Below are 24,726 nucleotides of genomic sequence, written 5' to 3' on the forward strand. Positions count from 1 at the left end.
AGGTTCAGACGCATGTTCGTCAAACTAATAATAATAATAACTGCTATAGCAGCCGCAACATTAATACGGCCACAACGACAACTCTTGCTGACCTACTGCCCTCGGTAATGGCACCATTCCCAAAGTATGTGGGCTCTATTGATAACGTCACTAACAACTTTAACAACGCCCTGCGCGAAACCATTGATAACATAGCACCGCCAAAGTTAAAAAAGGCTCCAAAAAAGCGTACCCCGTGGTTTACAGAAGAAACTAGAGCTCAGAAAGTATTATGTAGAAAGCTGGAACGCAAATGGCGCACAACTAAACTTGAGGTGCACCATCAAGCATGGAGTGATAGTTTAATAACTTATAAACACATGCTTACCTTGGCTAAAGCTAAATATTACTCAAATCTCATGCACCGTAATAAAAACGATCCAAAATTTTTGTTTAGTACGGTAGCATCGCTAACCAAACAAGGGACCCCTTCCAGTAGCTCCACCCACTCAGCTGATGACTTTATGCAATTCTTTAGTAAGAAAATTGAAGTCATTAAGAAAGAGATTAAAGACAACACGTCCCAGCTACAACTGGGTTCTATTATCACTGATACGATAGTATATACGGCGGATACTGCCTTCCAAAGTAGTTTCTCTCGTTTTGAGGAAATAACATTAGAGGAATTGTTACAACGTGTAAATGGAATAAAACAGACAACATGTTTACTTGACCCTCTTCCTGGGAAACTGATCAAGGACCTCTTTGTATTATTAGGTCCATCAGTGCTAAATATTATAAACTTATCACTTTCCTCGGGCACTGTTCCCATAGCATTTAAAAAAGCGGTTATTCATCCTCTTCTTAAAAGACCTAACCTCGATCCTGACCTCATGGTAAACTACCGACCGGTGTCTCACCTTCCCTTTATTTAAAAAATCCTCGAAAAAATTGTTGCGGAGCAGTTAAATGAACACTTAGCGTCTAACAATCTATGTGAAACCTTTCAATCCGGTTTCAGGGCAAATCACTCCACGGAAACAGCCCTCGCAAAAATGACTAATGATCTATTGCTAACGATGGATTCTGATGCGTCATCTATGTTGCTGCTCCTCGATCTTAGCGCTGCCTTCGATACCGTCGATCATAATATTTTATTAGAACGTATCAAAACACGAATTGGTATGTCAGACTTAGCCCTGTCCTGGTTTAACTCTTATCTTACTGATAGGATGCAGTGCGTCTCCCATAACAATGTGACCTCGGACTACGTTAAGGTAACGTGTGGAGTTCCCCAGGGTTCGGTCCTTGGCCCTGCACTGTTCAGCATCTACATGCTGCCGCTAGGTGACATCATACGCAACTACGGTGTTAGCTTTCACTGTTATGCTGATGACACCCAACTCTACATGCCCCTAAAGCTGACCAACACGCCGGATTGTAGTCAGCTGGAGGCATGTCTTAATGAAATTAAACAATGGATGTCCGCTAACTTTTTGCAACTCAACGCCAAAAAAACGGAAATGCTGATTATCGGTCCTGCCAGATACCGACCTCTATTTAATAATACAACTCTAACATTTGACAACCAAACAATTAAACAAGGCGACTCGGTAAAGAATCTGGGTATTATCTTCGACCCAACTCTCTCCTTTGAGGCACACATTAAAAGCATTACTAAAACGGCCTTCTTTCATCCCCGTAACATCGCTAAAATTCGCTCCATTCTGTCCAATAAAGACGCTGAGATCATTGTTACATCTCGCCTCGATTACTGTAACGTATTATTTTCGGGTCTCCCTATGTCTAGCATTAAAAGATTACAGTTGGTACAAAATGCGGCTGCGAGACTTTTGACAAGAACAAGAAAGTTTGATCACATTACACCTGTACTGGCTCACCTGCACTGGCTTCCTGTGCACTTAAGATGTGACTTTAAGGTTTTACTACTTACGTATAAAATACTACACGGTCTAGCTCCAGCCTATCTTGCCGATTGTATTGTACCATATGTCCCGGCAAGAAATCTGCGTTCAAAGGACTCCGGCTTCTTAGTTATTCCCAAAGCCCAAAAAAAGTCTGCGGGCTATAGAGCGTTTTCATTTCGGGCTCCAGTACTCTGGAATGCCCTCCCGGTAAAAGTTCGAGATGCCACCTCAGTAGAAGCATTTAAGTCTCACCTTAAAACTCATTTGTATACACTAGCCTTTAAATAGACTCCCTTTTTAGACCAGTTGATCTGCCACTTCTTTTCTTTTTCTCCTATGTCCCACTCTCCCTTGTGGAGGGGGTCCGGTCCGATCCGGTGGCCATGTACTGCCTGCCTGTGTATCGGCTGGGGACATCTCTGCTCTGCTGATCCGCTTCCGCTTGGGATGTTTTCCTGTTGGATCCGCTTTGGACTGGACTCTCGCGACTGTGTTGGATCCATTATGGATTGAACTTTCACAGTATCATGTTAGACCCGCTCGACATCCATTGCTTTCCTCCTCTCCAAGGTTCTCATAGTCATCATTGTCACCGACGTCCCACTGGGTGTGAGTTTTCCTTGCCCTTATGTGGGCCTACCGAGGATGTCGTAGTGGTTTGTGTTGTGGTTTGTGCAGCCCTTTGAGACACTAGTGATTTAGGGCTATATAAGTAAACATTGATTGATTGATTATGTTTATGTACTAATAACTCCTTATGTTTATGTAATATCTCCGTATGTTTATGTATTAACTCCATATTTTAATTTATTATCTACTTATGTTTGTGTATTGACTTGTGTTTATTTATTATCTTCCTATGTTCATGTGTGGACTCATGTTTATGTATTATCTCCTTATGTTTATGTAGTAATAACTCGTTATGTTTGTGTATTATCTCCATATGTTTATGTATTATCTCCTTATGTTCATGTGTCGACTCATGTTTATGTATTATCTTATGTTTGTGTATCGAATTGTGTTTATGTATTATCACCCTATGTTCATGTATCGACTTGTTTATGTATTATCTCCATATGTTTATGGATTATCTTCCTTTTTTTGTGCATCGACTTGTGTTTATGTATTATCTCCCTATGTTCATGTATCGACTCATGTTTATGTGTTATCTCCTTATGTTAATGTATCGACTCATGTTTATGTATTATCTTCTAATGTTTGTGTATCGACTTGTGTTTATGTATTATCTTCCAATGTTCATGTGTGGACTCACGTTTATGTATTATCTCCTTATGTTTATGTAGTAATAACTCGTTATGTTTGTGTATTATCTCCATAAGTTTATGTATTATCTCCTTATTTTTGTGCATCGACTTGTGTTTATGTATTATCTCCCTATGTTCATGTATCGACTCATGTTTATGTATTATCTCCATACGTTTATGTATTATCTTATGTTTGTGTATCGACTTGTGTTTATGACTCATGTTTATGTATTATCTCCTTATGTTTATGCACTAATAACTCCTTATGTTTATGTATTATCTCCCTATGTTTATGTATTAATAACTCCTTATATTTATGTATTATCTCCATATGTTTGTGTATCATCTCCTCATGTTTCTGTATCGACTCGTTGTGTTCATGCATTATCTCCTTATGTTTATTTATTAACTCTTTATATTCATGTACTATCGCTTAATGTTCATGTACTATCTTCTTATTTTGTATATTGTCTCTTTATGTTCACTCAATAACTCCTTATACCCATGTATCAACGACTTATGTTTATAAACTAACTCATATGTATGAATAACTGCAAATGTTCATGGAATAACTCCTTATATTCGTGTACCACTACTTGTGTTTATGTATTAAGACCAAATGTTTAGGTATCAACTTTTTACGTTGAAGTATTTACTTCCTGGAGGTTTTGTTCCTATTGCTTGGACAGACTTATTTATGAGAATGGAACGGACCAATTCTCTGTACAGTATCTCCTATGTAAACGTGGGGGACGCTGAAAAAGACTGTGTTTGCTGGGAGGATCCACCGTGGAGTCTATTTCAATGACCGTGCATGAAAGCTGACGCGATACTGCATTAAAGCGGACATCCTTTGTATTTCAATTAGTTTAGCTTGCTTCGCCAGTTTTTGTATTGACATGGGTGCAGACTGAAATGCAGACACAGACCGATGCCCATTGTTAAGACAAATATGAGTAAAGTCATGACTACTCAAGGATTTATACAAGCTTAAAATTGCTTTTCCGCCTGAATGTAGCTGAGATAGGCTCCAAAAGGGACAAGCGGTAGAAAATGGATGGATGGATGGATAAAATTATTCTTACAACAACATAATTGGCATAAGAAAGGTTGTTAACCTAACCTGACGAGTTCAACTCCTGAAGAACTTGACTCTCATTATCATAATTGTACCTGTAAATAGGCAAAAGGTGTGGCCATACGTCACGTTTAACATTCTTCAGACAGCTCTGCCCTCAACGAAACAAAAGCACATGCTAATTACTCCCAAGCAGCATTTGGAATCGCCAGTTCACCAGGTCTACTTCATCAGAACCCTGCTGTGCTCCGTACCTGGTGACCTCCTCATGGCTGTGCTGGTCAGAAGATGGAAACGTCTTCTGCTGATCAACGCGGTGGCTTTGGTTGCGGTGCTGACCGTGTGGACCATCATCTGCACCTACAACTTCCAAATCATCCTGCATCCGCAGCTGAAGGACACGGTGTTAGGACTCAACAAAGGTAGAACCAGAACTAATCCTGACGGAACTTTTTGATCATGTGACTAACTTTTGTCAGCTATCTCTCACTGTCCATTCAAATAGAAAACATTAATAGGTGCAGACTTTATATTAAAGTTATTATTATTATATTATCATTACACCACATTATCATTAGCATTACCTTAAACCAAATGACGTTTTATTGTTTTCCATTATCGAAAATGTGTTAGCTTTCGGTGTGACGTTGGTAGTCTGAAACCCAGGATGCAGAGACAGCAGACAAAGTGCAAGTAAAACCCTTTGATTAGGAAAAACTATGCAGAAATAGGTCAGCAAGGAAGTGCACAGGAAGCATAAGGCATGATCTGCAGCACGTCGAGTACAAAGCAAACAAAGCAAAATGATCCAGCCCAGTCCAGAGGACTTTGCATAAAAAAGCAAGGGCAGGTGAGGGAGCCAGCGCTTGGACAAGAGAAGTGGTGGAGGCAACCCAGCAGGCACAAGACATTGATACAACATTGACTATACATACTTGTCTTTTAAAACTGACTTTGAAACATCGTTGCAAAATAGGCATCAATATTGTCTCAATGTGCAAATACAACTAACGTTAGATCCCTGTTGTTTGGTTGGCAAATGACCAAATTTCAATGGTCAAACATCACGACGTGACATTGAACAAACATTGTCAAAAAGCATGTTGTTTCAACGTTGTAATTGTGTTGCATCGTAATTTGTGTTTTCATCCCATCCATCCATCCATTTTCTACCGCTTACTCCCTGTTGGCGACTTGTCCAGGGTGTACACCGCCTTCCGCCCGATTGTAGCTGAGATAGGCACCAGCGCCCCCCGCAACCCCAAAGGGAATTTGTGTTTTCTTCCAACCAAAAATAAAAAATATATATTCAAATGTTTTATCAAAACACATTTTATATTGATATTGATTCTATGATTACCGCGTTATAGCCTCAATCTTGTTACCCTGCGTAATGATAATAAAGCAGATTCTGATTCTATATATTGATATGGGTTTATTGGCCCAGCCCTAATTTAAACAACAACACTGTTTGGAATAAAGAAAAATTAAACACTGTACTTTAATCTAGTGGTTCTCAACCTTTTTTCAGTGATGTACCCCCTGTGAACATATTTTTTAATTCAAGTACCCCCTAATCAGCGCAAAACATTTTTGGTTGAAAAAAAGAGATAAAGAAGTCAAATACAGCACTATGTCATCAGTTTCTGATTTATTAAATTGTATAACAGCCCAAAATATTGCTCATTTGTAGTGGTCTTTCTTGAACTATTTTGAAAAAAATATATAAAAATACCCAAAAACTTGTTGAAAAATAAACAAGTGATTCATTTATAAATAAAGATGTCTACACATAAAAGTAATCATCAAATTAAAGTGCCCTCTTTGGGGATTGTAATAGAGATCCATCTGGATTCATCAACTTAATTCTAAACCTTTCTTCACAAAAAAATAAATCATTAACATCAATATTTATGGAACATGTCCACAAAAAAATCTAGCTGTCAACACTAAATATTGCATTGTTGCATTTCTTTTCACAGTTTATGAACTTACATTCATATTTTGTTGAAGTAGTATTCAATAAACGTATTTATAAAGGATTTTTGAATCGTTGCTATTTTTAGAATATATATTTTTTTAAATCTCACATACCCCTTGGGATACCTTCAAGTACCCCAAGGGGTACGCGTACCCGCATTTGAGAACCACTGTTGTAAAATATTGGTTTCAAAATGACTCAAATTCAATGGTCAAATCCATGCCAGAACACAACATTGTTTGATTGAAACGTCGTCAAAAAGAATGTTGTTTCAACATTATGTTTGTGTTGTAAAACATTGGTTAGGAAATGACCCAATTTCAATGGTCAAGTCAACGTCAGAACCCAACATTGATTAAACGTCAAAAAAGCATGTCGTTTCAACGTTATGTTTGTGTTGTGGAATATTAGTAGGAAAATGACCAAAATGCAATGGTCCAATCAACGTCACAACCTGACATTGATTAAACGTCGTCAAAAATCATGTTGTTTCAACGTTGTATTTGTGTTGTAGAATATTGGTTGCGAAATGACAAAAACTCAATGGTCAAATCAATGTCAGAACCCAACATTGATTAAACGTCGTCAAAAGCATGTTGTTTCAATGTTATGTTTGAGTTGCTCAACACCAGGACCTAATTCAACATTGCAGTGCTATGGACTTTAGAGGTTCTACTTTATTCCACTTTGACTGGAACTGAGTCACACACACTTTTAGCAGCTAATAAAAATGTTCTGGTTCTGTCCTTTAGATCTGTCCAAACAACTTGGCCTGATTGAGGGCAAAGGCACAGACACCAACCTGCCCCATCTGACCTCAGACGAGGAGAATGTAGCCCAGAATCTGAGCCTAAAGTACGGCTATAACGTCTACCTGAGCGACAAAATATCTCTGGACCGGACCATCATGGGTTTTAAACCCAACGGGTGAGCTCAGCTCCAACTAGCGCTACCAAACAGGAAGTACCGGTACTTGCAGGAATAATAATCAATACAGTCCTCCCATTTAAGTAGCACTTTAAGATAAATTTGGGGTTTTCACTCAGTCCTGTTACGGTAAATTTGGAATATTTGCAAGATGGTCCACAGGAAGTCGCACCAATCAGATCCTACACAAACCAAATTAGGTTCCCTCATTTAGTTTTTTGTATATTTGATGATGTAAAATTTAAATGTAACTACCTCAAGAAGGCTTTTCTCAACATTATTTATGTGGGATTAAAAAAAAGATTAATTAGATCAATAAAATACAGATCATAATTAATTAATCCCTTATTTTTTCAATCCGCACTACTTTTGTTTAGGTTAAAAAATATTTGTTGAATCACTGTACTGTGCTTAATGCCAACATGCTTTTATGGCTATATTTCATGTATTTGTTCAGGCTAAAAACTCCTTCCTGTTACTTTCAGTGTGGTTGCTCAAAGGAGTCATGTTTGGCTTAAGAACCTGGTACAAAAGTGAAATGGAGGGGTGGGCGTATCGATCTGAATAGTGATAGGATTGATACCAAGGTGGGTATTGGTATCAGACAAATTATAGTGAGATCGATTGATTGAAACTTTTATTAGTAGATTGCACAGTTCAGTACATATTCTGTACAATTGACCACTAAATGGTAACACCCGAATAAGTTTTTCAACTTGTTTGAATCGGGGTCCACGTCAATCAGTTCATGGTACAAATATATACTGTCTGCATAATACAGTCATCACACAAGTTAATCATCAGAGTATATACATTGAATTATTTACATTATTTACAATCCGGGAGGTGGGGACAGTGGTTTTAGGTTACTATCAGCATACTCAGTCATCAACAATTATATCATCTGAGAAATGGACATTGATTGATACTAGCGTTGCAGTTTTTTGTCGTACGAAGCTTTTCTTCAGATTTCAACGCTCGCTTGGCTGCTCGCACAGGCACACGTTGCCCCTCCCCCTCCCTGCTCCGCATACTACTGACTTTAGTTTCCGAGCACACCCGCAGTGGAAGTTGTTTTTGCTGTGTAGTCGAGATTTTTGTGAGGGCTGTGAAATATAGCGTTTTAACGCATGCGATTAATCACAAAAAAATTTGCATTAATCATGAATTGACGCAGATTAATCACCCCGTTTATTTTTACCTTAACCTTATATTGCTTGAAACACGGTCGGTTACCTGAAAGGCGGCGTGGGTTGCAGTATTCCCTTCACCGACTCAGTGGCAAATTTGACGTCAAAACAAAAGCCAGACGGTAGTTGATAAAGCTGTTCTGAGCAAATAAATGACATTTGTTCTACTAAAAACATTTAAGTGTATATTGTGTTTTTTATGTTGATTTAATAAAAAATAAAAAAAATAATAAAACATTTTTTTTTTTAATAAAAATGAAAAAAAAATTCTTCTGTGGCCCGGTACCAATCGGGCCACGCCACGGCCCGGTAGTTGGGGACCACTGATGTAGACCACAAGGAAGTGTTTTATATTTAGAAAAAAATAATAAGATGACTCCTTAAATGCACCCTACAACCAGTGTGCCTTACAGTATAATCCGGTGCGCCCTATGGTCCGGAAAATACAATATTTTGAAGTTGAATTTAGTGCCATAGCCTATAAGGACTCCTGCACTTTCAAATTCATCTGTGTTCTTGCTTTTGTGTGTGCAGATGCCAAGAGTTGACCTACCCGAGCAACCTCCCCCAGATGTCCCTCATCTTCATCTTTGTCAACGAGGCACTGTCGGTCATCCTGCGCTCGGTGCACTCAGCCATCAATCACACGCCGCCCCACCTGCTGAAGGAAATCATCCTGGTGGACGACCAGAGCGACGACGGTGCGTGAGCTGAACGCTTCAAGTCTTTCATTGTATAACCTCAACAATGTCCGACATTTTCCCCCAACTATGACTGCTGTCATGTTGGCGTGACATTAATATATCCATTTCTAAGAAATCGTTGGAAATGGCAAATGTTTTTTTTCCTGTATGGGTCATTCCACCAAATCATTTTCTTGTTAAAACTCTGCTAAAATAACCTTATACTTCTGTTGTAGCCTACTTTTTTCACATAATATCTGATATGTTTATTAAATCGTGTATTAGCCAACTTCATCTACTTTTTGTACGAAGTTCTGGAGCTGATAATGATTCATTTGGGTAACAAAACTGAAAGTAACAGGGTTTTTTTTACATGAACTATAGCAGTAATTGCATGTTGGCGTCAATCCCACTACAGCAGGGGTCGGCAACCCGCGGCTCCGGAGCCGCATGCGGCTCTTTGAACACTCTGATGTGGCTCAGCTGCATATTTGCCGACCACCCCATTTTTCCAGGAGGTTTCTGGATTTCAATGCCTCTCCCTGACATCTCCCGAGGTTAATATTCTCAGATTTCCATCCGGACAACAATGTTGAGGGCGTGCCGTGATGACAATAACATTAACGCTCCCTAGAACATGCCGTCGCGTGCGCCCTCATACCATGCTAACCGCGTGCCGGCCGGTCACATGTAAGATGCGGCTGCCGTTACCATACTCAAGTGACTGCAAGGCATACTTGCTCAACAGCCATACAGGTTACACTGAGGGTTGTGATATAAACAACTTACTGATATGGGGGGACACTGTGAAGCCACACCAAACAATAATGACAAGCACATTTCGGGAGAACATCCGCACTGTAACACAACATAAACACAACAGAACAAATACCCAAAATCCCATGAATCCCTAACTATTCCGGGCTACATTATACACCCCTGCTACCACCAACCCCCCATGTGTCGGGGGTGTATAATATAGCCCGGAAGAGTTAGGGATGCATGGGATTCTGGGTATTTGTTCTGTTGTGTTTATGTTGTGTTACGGTGCGGATTTTATCCCGAAATATGTTTGTCATTCTTGTTTGGTGTGGGTTCACAGTGTGTTGCATATTAGTAAGAGTGTTAAAGTTGTTTATTTGGCCACCCTCAGTGTGACCTGTATGGTTGTTGAACAAGTATGCCTTGCAGTCACTTACATGTGTCTGCAGACACCACATATAATATGAAAATAGGCTGACAAGCTATTTGTTACATTTGTAGAGGGTGTTAAGCGTAATGTCATCACAGAACGCCCTTAATAATGTCATTTGGGTGAAAATCAGCAGACATTCGAGAGAACAGTTGCCCTGAAATTTGAGAGTCTCCCGGATAAATTGGGATGGTTGGCAATTGTGATGTTGTCAAGCGGCATTCAAATAAAAACTTGCGGGCCGCACTATTGTTAAATTTTCATATAAAGGTGCGGGTCTGAGACCCCTGGTTTATACATAGCACAAAGCAAAAAAAAACTTTGTACGCTGTGTTATTTCATTTTAAATTTCAAAAGAGTTGTGTGGCTCCCATTGTTTTCTTTATTTTGTGAAACGGGTCAAAATGGCTCTTTTGAGTGGTAAAGGTTGCAGACCCCTGCACTACAGTGATCCAACAAAAACATATTTTAAACACAAGCGTAAGCAAAACTAGTGCTGTCGAGAGATAGAAACAAAAATGAGCAATTACTGTCATCTGTTATTATCCATCCATCCATTTTCTACTGCTTGTCCCGGGGGAAATGCTAACAAGCTAAAAACATGCTAACAAGCTGCGAGCAGGTGACATGTAACATTTTACACCATGTGTGAATGACATTCACATGGTGATAAAAGGAAAGCCTTCTTAGCATGATGACACTTTTGCTGACATCACTCGCCCTGAACGCCGTTTCTAAGCAAACAAGACGGACAGGTTTGTCTTTATGAGAGTGTAATGATCAGCAATTTTGAGAGCGAGGGAAAGGTTTGGGACTAGACTTGTTGACTTCCTAAAAAACAAATAAGAGACACCAGTTAGTTGGCCTGGTTGTTTGACCCTTTCTTTTGAGGAAAACTCTTTATACTATTTGACTCAGACTCTCTTTGGGTCTAATTGACTAAGAGCCCCAATAACAATAAGAGAGGGCAAACTATTAAAATAGTGGACATGTGTGTGATCTATTAAAACTTCATGTGCAATTTATAGCAAGTACAAAAGCGTCCTACTTGAATGAGGTACTTGTATTTACTACCGGCTGTCACCATTGAAACACTCATTTCCCTCTACATCCATGGCACCATGCTCTGACCCGTGGCATTTTGCGATGTTGTGCAACATGCAGCATGGCATCTAATCGTCAGCTATAATCTGCGGCACCTTTTTTGGCTCTGTCAAGACAAACAAAAATGAATAATGATCTGTAATTATAATCTATTTTAATTTCACCTAAAAGTGCTGAGATACGCCTTTAACTTGAGGTTTTTTCATATGAAGTCATGACATTATTATAAAGATAAATATATAACCAAAAAAGTGCCATTGAATTGTTGTTTATGACCGACTTGAACAGATGCAATTGGTTTTATTTGCTAAAGTAAAACACCAGGTCCGCATGAAGAGCTTAAGTTAACACTTAAAAATAAACAACCATGAGAAAAGTTGTCTGAGGAATACAAGTATTGGATATTGAACTTAAAGGGCTGCACAAGCCACAACGACATCCTCGGTTCAGATCCCACATCAGGGCAAGAAAAAACTCAACGGGATACAGTGAGAAACCTTGGAGGGCAAGGTTTCTCACTGTATGGCTTTTAACACTGCGTGAGTTGTGTACTCTTCTGTTGTCATCTGTTTTTTTTTAATTTTGATTTCTATTTACTGTTTTAATTGGTTTTACCCTTTAAATCGTTTTTAATCATATTTATTTTATATTGGTTTGATATGTATTTATTTTTTATTTTTTTGCTTTTATTCAGTCATTGGTGGAACTCAGGAAAGTATTTGAATATTGTTTTTAATATTGTTGTGCAGCACTTTGGAAACATTTTGTTGTTTAAATGTGCTATATAATAAAGTGGATTGGATTGGATTGGCAACCGGTGCAATGGACGTCGAGTGGATCTAGTTATATATTTATATATATATATATAAACTTGCAGTGTGTATGGAACATAGGTGGGACGAAGTCATTGTTTTGCAAGACATAAGTAAGTCTCAAGTCTTTGCCCTCAAGTCCCGAGTCAAGACAGGCAAGTCCCGAGTCAAGTCCAAAGTCAAGACTGGAAAGTCTCAAGTCAAGTCCCAAGTCCTGCATTTTGCGTTTCGAGTCCTTTAAAGTCCTTTTAACCACAGACTTATATATGTACACAGATTGGGTATGCTTTTAAAACGCTGTATTTATTCATTAAAACAAGTGCATTTGAAATTGCAGGAAAAAAATAGTGTTGACATTGCACTTCATAATAACACTATTAACCAGTCATTTTAAACATCTGACTAATTCCTTTACACAATAGACACATTTGAAAAAACAAGTGCAATTGTACTTATTTGCACTAAAGTGTTAACATTGTATTTCAATGGCATATTGCATTGTAACTAGTTCCACAGCAGTTTGTATCCTGTTCTTACCTTATCTTATTGTTCTCATCTCATATTGTATGTGTGTTGATGTGTGCGTACACATGAAAAACATAATACATGAACATAACAATGAACAGGGTTGTACTTCTTAGATGTAAGGGCCCCATGAAATATGTACACATATTTTTAATATAGTATACATTTTAACTGACCTTTATTTGACTGTTAGTCTTTTTGTAGGTGGCTAAAATACGTGGTGGTGCTGACCGCCGTCTAACGTTATGTTACTGTGTGTGATACATTCACCAACGTAACGTTATGTGTAGGTACCTCATGCAACCCTGCTTAAAAAAAAATCACTTGACAAAAAGTATGAATAAGGTAGCAAACTGCAGTGGATGCAACATATTGCCCTGTTTGCAATGACGTTATAACCATAAACAACTTATAAGTAGACGCACAATTGGCTGCGGTGACGCGAGAAATTTGGCCGCCATCTTGAAGTGGTGATGAGGAGCCGGCGAGCAGCCTAAACTGACAGTTGACAGGTAGAAAACAAAGATGTCGGGCTGGTGTTCAGCGTTTTCCTGCTCAAATGAGCGGACTGTTGAAAATAGGAATCGGGGGATTACTTTTTACAAGTAAGATTTAACATTAACGTACTATTGGTTGTATTTTGTGAAACGAATATTACAGAGTTGAGGAGGAGCAAAGATCTTCCATATTTGTATGTGAAAATCACAAAGAAATCTTCTGGATGAGGATGACCCCCTACAGGGCTTTGGTTTACCAACTTTCGGCCCCACGTAAAACAAAATTTACCAACCACCACTGATTATGATGCATTCTCATTTTAGGCAAAGTAGAAAACAATACTTTAACAGCATAATTGTAACCAGGAATAAGTCTTCAAGTAACAATATTCAATACTAAGATATTTGGGTAAGACAGAATTTGGTTTTATTCTGAATCCAGTGAAACAAATTGGTGGTTTTAGCTGATCTAAAGACTTTCAGGTGCAAACATTATCAGTTAAGGGACGAATGTAAGAGAAAATATCAATACAAAAGTATGTAGACAGAATGAACTCTCTGCTGCTGCAGCAACACAGATACGGCCTTTAGGTCCCTAAGATTTATAGATATCTAATTTATTCATACATTGTTTCTGTAGGATATACGGATGTATATATAACCTAATCATATTGTTTCTTCAACTTAAAAATAGCTGACCGTTTTTTTCCCCCTTCTCTGGAATTATATTCCCATTTTTGATCTCGGACATCTGGTCACTTATAGCATATAAGAATATTCTAATACTGTTAAGCAAACTATGAATAATAAAACATATTTCCTTCATCATAGCTACATGTATGACAAAAAAACGCCTGAAAATAGGTGGTATTAAGTGAGGTAAGATGAATTAAATGGGCTGACAGTTCATTGTTCCTGCCAAATGAATTGCACTGAGTGGAGCGGATCACCACTCCAAGATGGCGGCCCCGCGTCTCGTCAGCGCCAGTAGGCAATAGCGCTCGATGCTGCGTACTCTTACAAGATGTCTATGGTTATAATGTTCGTCGTGAGCTTACAACCTCACTCATTTAACTACAAAGCAAATAAAAGTTACGTTACTCAGCCAATAAACGAAGTTGGAAGTTGTTGCGTCTCAGTCTGTAATCTTTGAACCGCATGTTTTGCATACTGTAATTAGTTTATCGACTAACTCGTAGTTTTTATACCCAAATGAAACTATTTGGCATTATTTTACCTCACTAGCGCGTTGTTTAAAAGCTCTTTGTTGGTTGTCCTGCAATTTGATTGGCTGAATGCTGTGGGATGAAAACAACGTGGATCTAATTTGATTGGATGTTGTACTGACCGGCAGCACGCACGATGACACGATACACGTACACAATGAAAGATACGGAGCGCTCCTGAATAACTTTTTCATCTTTGGGTTTTGAGGAAAGTAGCAAGTCTTGTCAAGTCAAAAGGTTCAAGTTCAAGTGAAGTCACAAGTCATTGATGTAAAAGTCTAAAAGTCTAAGTCGAGTTGCAACTCTCTTTACATTTTGTCAAGTCGAGTCTAAAGTCATCAAATTCATGACTCGGGTCCAAGTCATACACACCTCTGCTATGTAAAACATATTACATATTGTTATGAATGTGTCAGTTACTACATTATATATAGACTTGCAGTGTGTATCCATCCATGCATTTTTGACCGCTTATCCCCTTTGGGGTAGTGGGGGGCGCTGGAGCCTATCTCAGCTACAATCGGGCGGAAGGCGGGGTACACCCTGGACTAAAGGCAGCGATCAATGCAGGTAATCGTAAGTCATCTATGCCGCTTTTAAAACCCTCCAACAAAACATCCCAACGCTGCCAACAGCGCCGCACTTGAAAGCAGTTTAAAGCAAACATTTAGAGAACGGTTCGTACGCTTAGGAAGCCAGCCGATTACAGCCTTGACGGCAGCGGTGGTTAGAGTAGCCAGAAATTGTACTCTAGTAAGAGTACTGTTACTTTAGAGATGTATTACTCAAGTAAAAGTAAGGAGTAGTGACCCAAATATTTACTTGAGTAAAAGTAAAAAGTATGTTGTGAAAAAACTACTCAAGTACTGAGTAACTGATGAGTAACCTGTTCGTTTAATGATGACGGCAACAAGTAATGCACAAAAACATAAAAATAGCAATGAACAAATTCAGAGCCAGGAATATCTCTTAAGCAACTAAAAAAATAATAAATATTAAATAATATATATTTGGTTTTATACTGTATTGAAAAAAAATTTGAAAATGAATTTTACCTTTGCAACCTCATTATACTATTGGCTAAGTTTTATATTCATAAATGTAAGTTTCTCAATACCCGACCTGTTTTTTTGTGCCTTTAAAAAAGATTTAGAACTCTACATTAATACACTCTCTACCTCTAACAACCAAAAAACTGTGAAAACGATGATGCTGTGTTCCAAATTTAAGTTATTTACTGAGATTGAGTGAGCCTATGGCTTTGCACTTTGTTTATTTTATATACATATATTTTTTGCATTCTATTTTAGTTACTTTGAATTTACAAGCCCCTGGCGCTGTTTTGTATGGTTTGTATTCTGTTTTGTAATGTTTTTGTACGTACTTACTTTGATTATTATTTTCAACTGTTTGTAAATATTGAAAATTATTAATAAAGGTAAAAAAAAAAAGGGCTTCACGGTGGCAGAGGGGTTAGTGTGTCTGCCTCACAATACGAAGGTCCTGCAGTCCTGGGTTCAATCCCAGGCTCGGGATCTTTCTGTGTGGAGTTTGCATGTTCTCCAAGTAAATGCGTGGGTTCCCTCCGGGTACTAAGGCTTCCTCCCACTTCCAAAAACAGGCACCTGGGGATAGGTTGATAGGCAACACTAAATTGGCCCTAGTGTGTGAATGTGAGTGTGAATGTTGTCTGTCTATCTGTGTTGGCCCTGCGATGAGGTGGCCACTTGTCCAGGGTGTACACCGCCAGCGCCCCCTGCAACCCCAAAAGGGAATAAGCGGTAGAAATGGATGGATGGATGGGTAATACGGGACAGAGTGCGTACCTTTTCAGCTCACTGCAGTAGAGGACGCATGCTTGTGTCTTCTAATTACGGGACACTAAAGGTTTAGCTTTACCCGTTGATGACTGGCACGTCTGTGTACCATACATTACGTGTCGTCAAAAATGCTGGGCCCTGTGAGCGACAGGTTTGAGACTTTGCATGATTGAAAATAAATGAATGACAGCGTTGTTTTTTTATGGCTTGCAGAGCAGCTGAAAGGACCTCTGGAAAAATACATGAAGATACGCTACAATGGCCTGGTCAAGTTCGTCAGGAACCAGAGGAGGGAGGGTCTGATTAGGGCCAGATTAGAAGGCTGGAAGGTGGCCACCGGCGAGGTCACAGGCTTCTTTGACGCCCACATGGAGTTTACCCCAAACTGGTGAGACCCTTACAAGTTAGGACTTTTTAGTTCCAAAAACACACTTTCAAGGCAAACTGCACTCTTAATTGGAATTTTTGCCTATCAGTCACAATCCATATGTAAGAGAGGAACACATAGGATTTTCTTTTTTTATGCATTCAAATTTGTAAGATACGGCAAGTAGAAGGTGGCTAACAATGCATTTGATGAGAGTACTCTAGTGCGCCCATAAAGTCCTCTAATAAAACATCCAAAACCCACCAACAATTCTCCATTTACATGTCATGACTTGAATATTAACTAAGTGTTAACAATACTGTTATAATAATTGCTAACACAGTGAAACTATTTTTAGCTGTGCCGCGATCACAGAGAGCTAAGTAGCTTGTGCAGCTACAGTCGTGGTCAAGTTTACATACACTTGTAAACGACATAATGTCATGGCTGTCTTGAGTTTCCAAAAATTTCTGCAACTCTTATATTTTTGTGATAAAGTGATTGGAGCACATGTTTGTCACAAAAAACATTCATGAAGTTTGGTTCTTTTATGAATTTATTATGGGTCTACTGAAAAGTTGACCAAATCTGCTGGGTCAAAAGTATACATACACTAATGTTGATATTTGGTTACATGTCACTTGGCAAGTTTCACTGCCATAAGGCGCTTTTGGTAGCCATCCACAAGCTTCTGGTTGAATTTTTGATCACTCATCTTGACAAAATTGGTGCAGTTCAGCTAAATTTGTTGATTTTCTGACAATAACTTGTTTCTTCAGCATTGTCCACACGTTTAAGTCAGGACTTTGGGAAGGCCATTCTAAAACCTTAATTTTAGCCTGATTTAGCCATTCCTTTACCACTTTTGACATGTGTTTGAGGTCATTGTCCTGTTGGAACACCCAACTGCGCCCAAGACGCAATTTATGTTTCTGACCACAGAACTTTCCTGCAGAAGGTCTTATATTTGTCCATGTGATGTCAGATGAAAAACAAATTAAGCTGTTTGGCCAAAATACCCAGCAATATATTTGGAGGAGAAAAGGTCAGGCCTTTAATCCCAGGAACACCAGGCCTACCGTCAAGCATGGTGGTGGTAGTATTATACGCTGGGCCTGTTTTGCACCCAATGGAACTGGTGCTTTACAGAGAGTAAACGGGACAATGAAAAAGGAGGATTACCTCCAAATTCTTAATGACAACCTAAAATCATCAGCCCGGAGGTTGGGTTTTGGCCGCAGTTGGGTGTTCCAACAGGACAATGACCTCAAACACATGTCAAAAGTGGTAAAGGAATGGCTAAATCAGGCTAGAATTAAGGCTTTAGTACGGCCTAACAAAAGCCCTGACTGTGAACAATGCTGAACAAACAAAAGTCAATGTCAGAAAAACAACACATTTAGCTGAACTGCACCAGTTTTGTCAAGAGGAGTGGTCAAAAATTCAACCAGAAGCTTGCCAGAAGCTTGTGGATGGCTACCAAAAGCGCCTTATTGCAGTGAAACTTGCCAAGGGACATGTAACTAAATATTAACATTGCTGTACGTATACTTTTGACACAGCAGATTTGGTCACATTTTCAGTAGACCCATAATAAATTAATAAAAGAACCAAACTTTATGAATGTTTTTTATGACCAACAAGTATGTGCTCCAATCACTATCACAAAAAACTGAGTTGTAGAAATTAATGGAAACTCAAGACAGTCATGTGTGGGTAAACTTTTGACCACGACTGTATATTTACATATATTTACTGTTGCATCACCTCTGGATTGGAGAAAGTTAATTCTAGATTATAGGTCATGCCTCTCACCGGGATAGTAGAAGGTCGTGGATATAAACCAAGAAGTTGGTCAACTTTGACATCCAACTTAGACACGTAGATGGCGAGAAAAGCACGAAAAAAATGCTAGTTTGAGGCCACCTTTTTCTTTTTACCCGCAAAAGGATGATTATGATGAATTCTTCATCTGACCAGGAAATATATAAACATCCCATCAGTTGGCATCCCAGTGACAGCAGACATTATACAGTAAGTGATTGTTCTATTATGTTCATAGTTTGTATTTATTGTTTAGCACTTAACAATACTGCTAAATGATGCTGACTGTAAGTCTGGATCTGTTTAGCACTCCGCTCCTAAACAATGTAGCGCATCGTCTTCATATTCAGGTTCAAAAATATAAGGTTCTGGATCGTTATTACTCCCAAAGTAGTCTTTGTTGTCTCTCATGAAGTCTGTCATGATTTGTAGTGTTGCTGTTGTTGAAAAAAAAAGCGAACATTGGGATTAATACGCTGCTCTATGCTTAAAATTAGCAAAATACTTAAATATTAAATTTTATTATGAATATTACTGTATTACATATATTTTTGTACATGTATATAAAATGTTTATGAGGCATTCATAAGCGAAATAAAACGACTCTCAGTAGTCGATCCACAGCAATCTTTCTGCCACACAATACCTCACTGCTAATGAGGGGAAATCACACTTCAACGGCTTTGACAGTAGGATTGCTTGTTTGCATCTCAACAGTTATTTTTCCTCATTACAATAAGGCCAAGCCATTATTTCCCAGGCACACTCTCCTGATTTTGGAGTATAAATATTTGGGGTTTTAAGACTAGATCCGACCAATCTAACTCCAAAACTAGATCCGACCAAATTAATTCCAAGACTAGATCCGACCAAATTAACCTTCGTTTTAGTTTTTAAATGCATAAAAGAACCACATACATTTATTTTTTTGCATCAAAGCTTTTTGACTTTGTCAGGAACATCTATTTCATCAAAACAAAACATTTTTTTTTGTTTTTCACTAAATTATAGAATGCTCTGGTTGAAATAATGACCTTGGCGTTGTTACGGTCGGTTTCGACCCAGTTATAAAAATAAGATTATCAAGCAATAATTAGAGCCAAAACTGAACACACTGACAGCCAGCTCTTCTCCCAATCATGTGAGCTTTAGGGGATTCTCATTTTACCTTGTTATCCAGTACAAAAACAAACAAAGACGGGCATCTCCGGACATGTGAGGTCAATTCAGTCTCAAAATTACTAAAATGAAAAAATAAATAAAACACATTTATTTAAGAGATGTGTTCTAATACCTCTCAGTAATAGTCAGGTAACACAACAACCTTTTATTTATTTATACCATTCTCTTAAAGTTCATTTTACCATTTTTTAAATTGAAATCGAGTGGTGTACTGACAAAAAAAAAGGCCCAATGTGCCACACCAAAAATATTAAAACCAATATTTTCATGGATAAGGAAGCCTAACAAGGTAACCAAGAGATGAAAAACAAATTGGATGATAAACAATAGTTTTTAGTGTATTTTACAGCTGATTTAAGACATAGGTCAAAACTGACCCGTTAACATAAGAGATGGTAACAGAAAGCTAACACAAGAGGAAGGTTAAGTCCAAGACTAGATCCGACCAAACCAAGTCCAAGACAAGATCCGACCAAACCAAGTCCAAGACTAGATCTGATCAATCTAGGGCTATGAGCATGAACTGATGAAGCCCATTTGAATGAGAGGCGGAACATCTTCCAAGACAAAGAAACAGTTCAGTTGCCATCGATTGAATGCGCTGAGGTTATAGTTACATAGAAATTCATGACTTCAAGAACCGAAACATATCGATCTCATCACAGCAATGTCGATCCAATTCTAACACCACCATTAGCATCGATGCTATCAATACATGGATTGAGCCGCTCACCCATTGCAGCACAGAAACCACGTTAACGTGTCCGTTGGTTCCTCAGGGCCGAGCCGGTTCTTGCCAGAATCAAAGAGGACCGCACGAGGATCGTCCTGCCGGCCATCGACAACATCCATCACCAAACCTTCGAGGTGGAACGCTTCATCAACCTGGCCCACGGCTTTGACTGGCAGCTGTGGTGCATGTACATGAAGGCCCCCAAAGACTGGAATGACCTAAAGGACCCCACAGCCCCCATCAGGTGGTCCATGACTTGCACCTGGCAACACGTCAGCTGCTCATAAACATGTCGCGTATTTGACGCGTGTGTGTGTGTTGCGTGTGTGTGACAGGAGTCCGTCCATGATCGGCTGCTCCTTTGTGGTGGACAGAGTCTACTTTGAGGAACTGGGCCTGTTCGACGCGGGCATGAACATTTATGGAGGGGAGAACGTGGAACTAGGCATCAGGGTTTGTGCGTCATGTTTCTCCTCTCAGTGGCCAAGGACGCACCTGTGCGAGCTCAGCTAGTTTAGCTGCTTGAGCAACATGTACCCTAGCCTTTTCAGCCCACGCCTTTAGTTCCAGACTTTGCAGAGACTAACATTGTTGCAGCCGATTCCTCAAAACACAGAGCACTCTTGTCACACAAAGGAAATTTGACTCCAGTCATATAGAGGATCTTTGACAGAGTTATTGCAGTAGGTTTTTAAAAACGGTAAAGTGCTCCTCTCATATTGAAGTTTTTTAACTAGCGTATTCTTTTTGCACAAGGTTCTTAAAAACAGCAGTGTTCCTGACAGATAGAGGAACGTTGACTAGCGCTTTTTTTTTAGTAGGTCCTTAAAAACAGCAAAGTGCTCCTGTTACATAGAGGATCTTTAACTTGCGCGTTTTTCACAGTATCCATCAATCCATTCATTTTCTACTGCTTGTCCCTTTTGGGGTCACGGGGGTGCTGGAGCCTATCTCAGCTGCATTCGGGCAGAAGGCGGGGTACACCCTGGACAAGTCGCCACCTCATCGCAGGGCCAACACAGACAGACAGACAACATTCACACTCACATTCATACACAAGAGAGAATTTTCACAATATGTCCTTAAAAAAGTCAGAGTACTTCGGTCATATTGGGGGTCTTTAAAGAGGAACATTATCACCAGACCTATGTAAGCATCAATATATACCTTGATGTTGCAGAAAAAAGACCATATTTTTTTTCAACCGATTTCCGAACTATAAATGGGTGAATTTTGGCGAATTAAACGCCTTTCTATTATTTGGTCTCGGAGCGATGTAGTCAACCGCCATTTTCTCAAACACATTATAAACATAGAGTCAAATCAGCTCTGTTATTTTCCGTTTTTTCGACTATTTTCCGTACCTTAGAGACATCATGCCTCGTCGGTGTGTTGTCGGAGGGTGTAATAACACGATCAGGGACGGATTCAAGTTGATTTACGTAGAATATGCATCAATTAGCACGATTAGCTAAAATGCTATTTAGGCTAGCTGTATGTACATTTGTAGCTATATTTGCATCCAGCCTTCCCTCCACCCACATTTAATGCCAAACAAACGCTTACCAATTGGCGGATTTAAGTTGCTCCAGTGTCACAAGATGCGAAAGTCCCGATCGTTTGGTCTGCACATTTTACCGGCGATACTAAGGCAGACATGGCACAGAGATGTATGGATATCCTGCAGATGCATTTCCAACGATAAAGTCAATGAAATCACAAAGGTGAGTTTTGTTGATGTTATTGACTTATGTGCTAATCAGACATATTTGGTCACGGCATGACTGCTAACATGCTATTTAGGCTAGCTGTATGTACATTTGTAGCTATATTTGCATCCAGCGTTTCCCTCCACCCACATTTAATGCCAAACAAACTCTTACCAATCCACGGATTTAAGTTGCTCTAGTGTCACAAGTTGCGAAAGTCCCGATCGTTTGGTCCGCACATTTTACCGGCGATGCTAAGGCAGACATGGCCGAATAGCGTCAATAGCTCTTTGCTCAATAGCTTCAGTTTCTTCTTCAATTTCGTTTTCGGTACCTGCCTCCATATTCCAACCATCCGTTTCAATACATGCGTAGTCTGTTGAATCGCTTAAGCCGTTGAAATCCGAGTCTGAATCCGAGCTAATGTCACTATATCTTGCTGTGCTATCCGCCTGGATAGAATGTATATCACTGGATGACGTCACAGGAAAATCGACGATGGCTTCACAGATAGCGAAAATCAGGCACTTTAAAGCCTTTTTTCGGGATATTCCTCGATGGGTAAAATAAAAAAAAACTTCGAAAAATAAAATAAGCCACTGGGAACTGATTTTTATTGGTTTTAACCCTTCTGAAATTGTGATAATGTTCCCCTTTAACTAGTGTTTTTTTTAATTTTGCAGTAGGTCCTTAAAAACAGCAAAGTGCACGAGCACATTTGTTTGGCAGTAAGTCTTTAAAACAACAGAACACTCCAGTCGTATAGAGGATCTTTGGCAGAGTCCTTAAAAATAGCAAAGTTCTCCTGTTACCTAGAGGATCTTTAACGTAGGTGTTTTCACAGTATGTTCTTAAGAATGTCAGAGTACTACTGTCAAATCAAGGATCTTTTAACAAGCTGGGTTGTTTTTGGGGGTTTATTTTTGCAGTAGGTCCTTAAAACTGCAAAGTGCTCTAGCATATCAAAGGTCTTTGACTCATTTGTTTTGGCAGTAGGTCTTCAAAAACTGCAGACCATATTGCAGAGGATCTTTGACACAGTTATTGCAGTAGGTTTTTTAAAAACAGTTAAGGGCTCCTGTCATATTGAGGATCTTTAACTAGTGTATTATTTTTGCAGAAGGTTCTTAAAAACAGCAGTGTTCCTGTTACATAGAGGATTTTTAACTTGCATGTTTTTCACAGTATGTTCTTAAAAATGCCAGAGTACGCCTGTCAAATCGAGGCTCTTTAACAAGCTGTTGTTTTGTAGTAGGTCCTTAAAAACAGGAAAGTGCTCTAGCATATCAAGGGGTCTTTGACTCATTTGTTTAGCAGTAGGTCTTTAAAAACAGCAGACCACAGTTGTATAGAAGATCTTTGACAGAGTTATTGCAGTAGGATTATAAAAACGTTTTTTTAAGTGCTCCTGTTATAGTGAAGATCTTTAACTAGTGCATTATTTTTGCAGAAGGTTCTTAAAAACAGCAGTGTTCCTGTCACATAGAGGATTTTTGACTATTTTTTTGCGGTATGTGATTAAAAACAGCAGAGTGTCCCTGTGATGTTGAGGATCCTTTGATAGTTTTTGCAGTAGATCCTTAAAAAACAGCAGAGTGCTCCTGTCATATCGAGGATCTGTAACTTTTGTTTTTTATGCACGAGGTTCTTAAAAACAGCAGAGACCTCCTAGCATGAAAAAGATCTTTGACTGTTTGTTTTTTGCAGTAAGTTTTGAAAAACAGTTAAGTGCCCTTGTCATATTGGGAATTTTTAACGAGCATTTTTTTGTAGTTGGTCCTTTAAAAACAGCTGAGTGCTCCTGTATACGGGATCTTTGGCTCATTTGTTTGGCAATAGGTCTTTAAAAACAGAAGAGCACACCTGTCATGTAGAGGATCTTTGACTGGAATTAGTAAAGTAGGTTTTCAAAAACAGCAATGGACCTTTGACTAGAGGTTGTTGTTGTTTTTTGCGGTAGGGGATTAATAACAGCAGAGCCCCCCTACCATGTTGAAGATCTCTGACTTAGTTCTTTACGCACTAGTTTCTTAAAAACATCAGAGACCTCCTATCATATAAAGGATCTATGACTGTTTGTTTTTTGCAATCATTTTGAAAAACAGTAAAGTGCTCCTGTCATATCGAGGATCATTAATTTGTGTACTTTTTTGCAGAAGGTTCGTAAAAACAACAGTGTTCCTGTCACATAGAGGATCTTTGACAATTTTTTTTGCGGTATGTGATTAAAAACAGCAGAGCGTCCCTGTGATGTTGAGGATCCTTTGATAGTTTTTGCAGTACATCCTTAAAAAACAGCAGAGTGCTCCTGTCATATCGAGGATCTGTCACGTTTGTTTTTTATGCACTAGGTTCTTAAAAAAAGCAGAGACCTCCTATCATGTAAAGGATCTTTGACTGTTTGTTTTTTGCAGTGAGTTTTGAAAAATAGTTAAGTGTCCTTGTCATATTGAGAATCTTTAACGAGCATTTTTTTGTAGTTGGTCCTTTAAAAACAGCAGAGTGCTCCTGCATGGAGGATCTTTGGCTCATTTGTTTGGCAATATGTCTTTAAAAACAGAAGAGCACACCTGTCATGTTGAGGATCTTTGACTGGAGTTAATGTAGTAGGTTTTCAAAAACAGCAGTGGACCTTTAACAAGAGGATTTTTTTTTTGCGGTAGGGGATTAAAAACGGCAGAGCCCCCCTTCCATGTTGAAGATC

At 39.0% G+C, this 24,726-nt stretch overlaps 1 protein-coding gene across 3 annotated transcripts in view; it reads left to right on the forward strand.

Moving 5' to 3' along the window:
- The first annotated feature begins 4,410 nt into the window (after positions 1–4,410).
- Positions 4,411–24,726, forward strand: part of LOC133536919 (polypeptide N-acetylgalactosaminyltransferase 17-like) — a 47,075-nt gene continuing 26,759 nt past the window's right edge. For 2 of the 3 annotated variants that reach the window (XM_061877629.1, XM_061877630.1), the window contains exons 1-6: positions 4,411–4,672; positions 6,984–7,158; positions 8,883–9,049; positions 16,421–16,595; positions 20,360–20,557; positions 20,649–20,766. In XM_061877629.1, coding sequence (XP_061733613.1) covers positions 4,426–4,672; positions 6,984–7,158; positions 8,883–9,049; positions 16,421–16,595; positions 20,360–20,557; positions 20,649–20,766 — 1,080 coding nt within the window. In that variant the 5' untranslated portion in view covers positions 4,411–4,425. The remainder of the gene's footprint in view (positions 4,673–6,983; positions 7,159–8,882; positions 9,050–16,420; positions 16,596–20,359; positions 20,558–20,648; positions 20,767–24,726) is intronic. The other variant, XM_061877631.1, reaches the window with a different exon arrangement.

This window comes from Nerophis ophidion, linkage group LG18, assembly GCF_033978795.1.
Source record: "Nerophis ophidion isolate RoL-2023_Sa linkage group LG18, RoL_Noph_v1.0, whole genome shotgun sequence".
NCBI classification, from domain to species: Eukaryota; Metazoa; Chordata; class Actinopteri; order Syngnathiformes; family Syngnathidae; genus Nerophis; species Nerophis ophidion.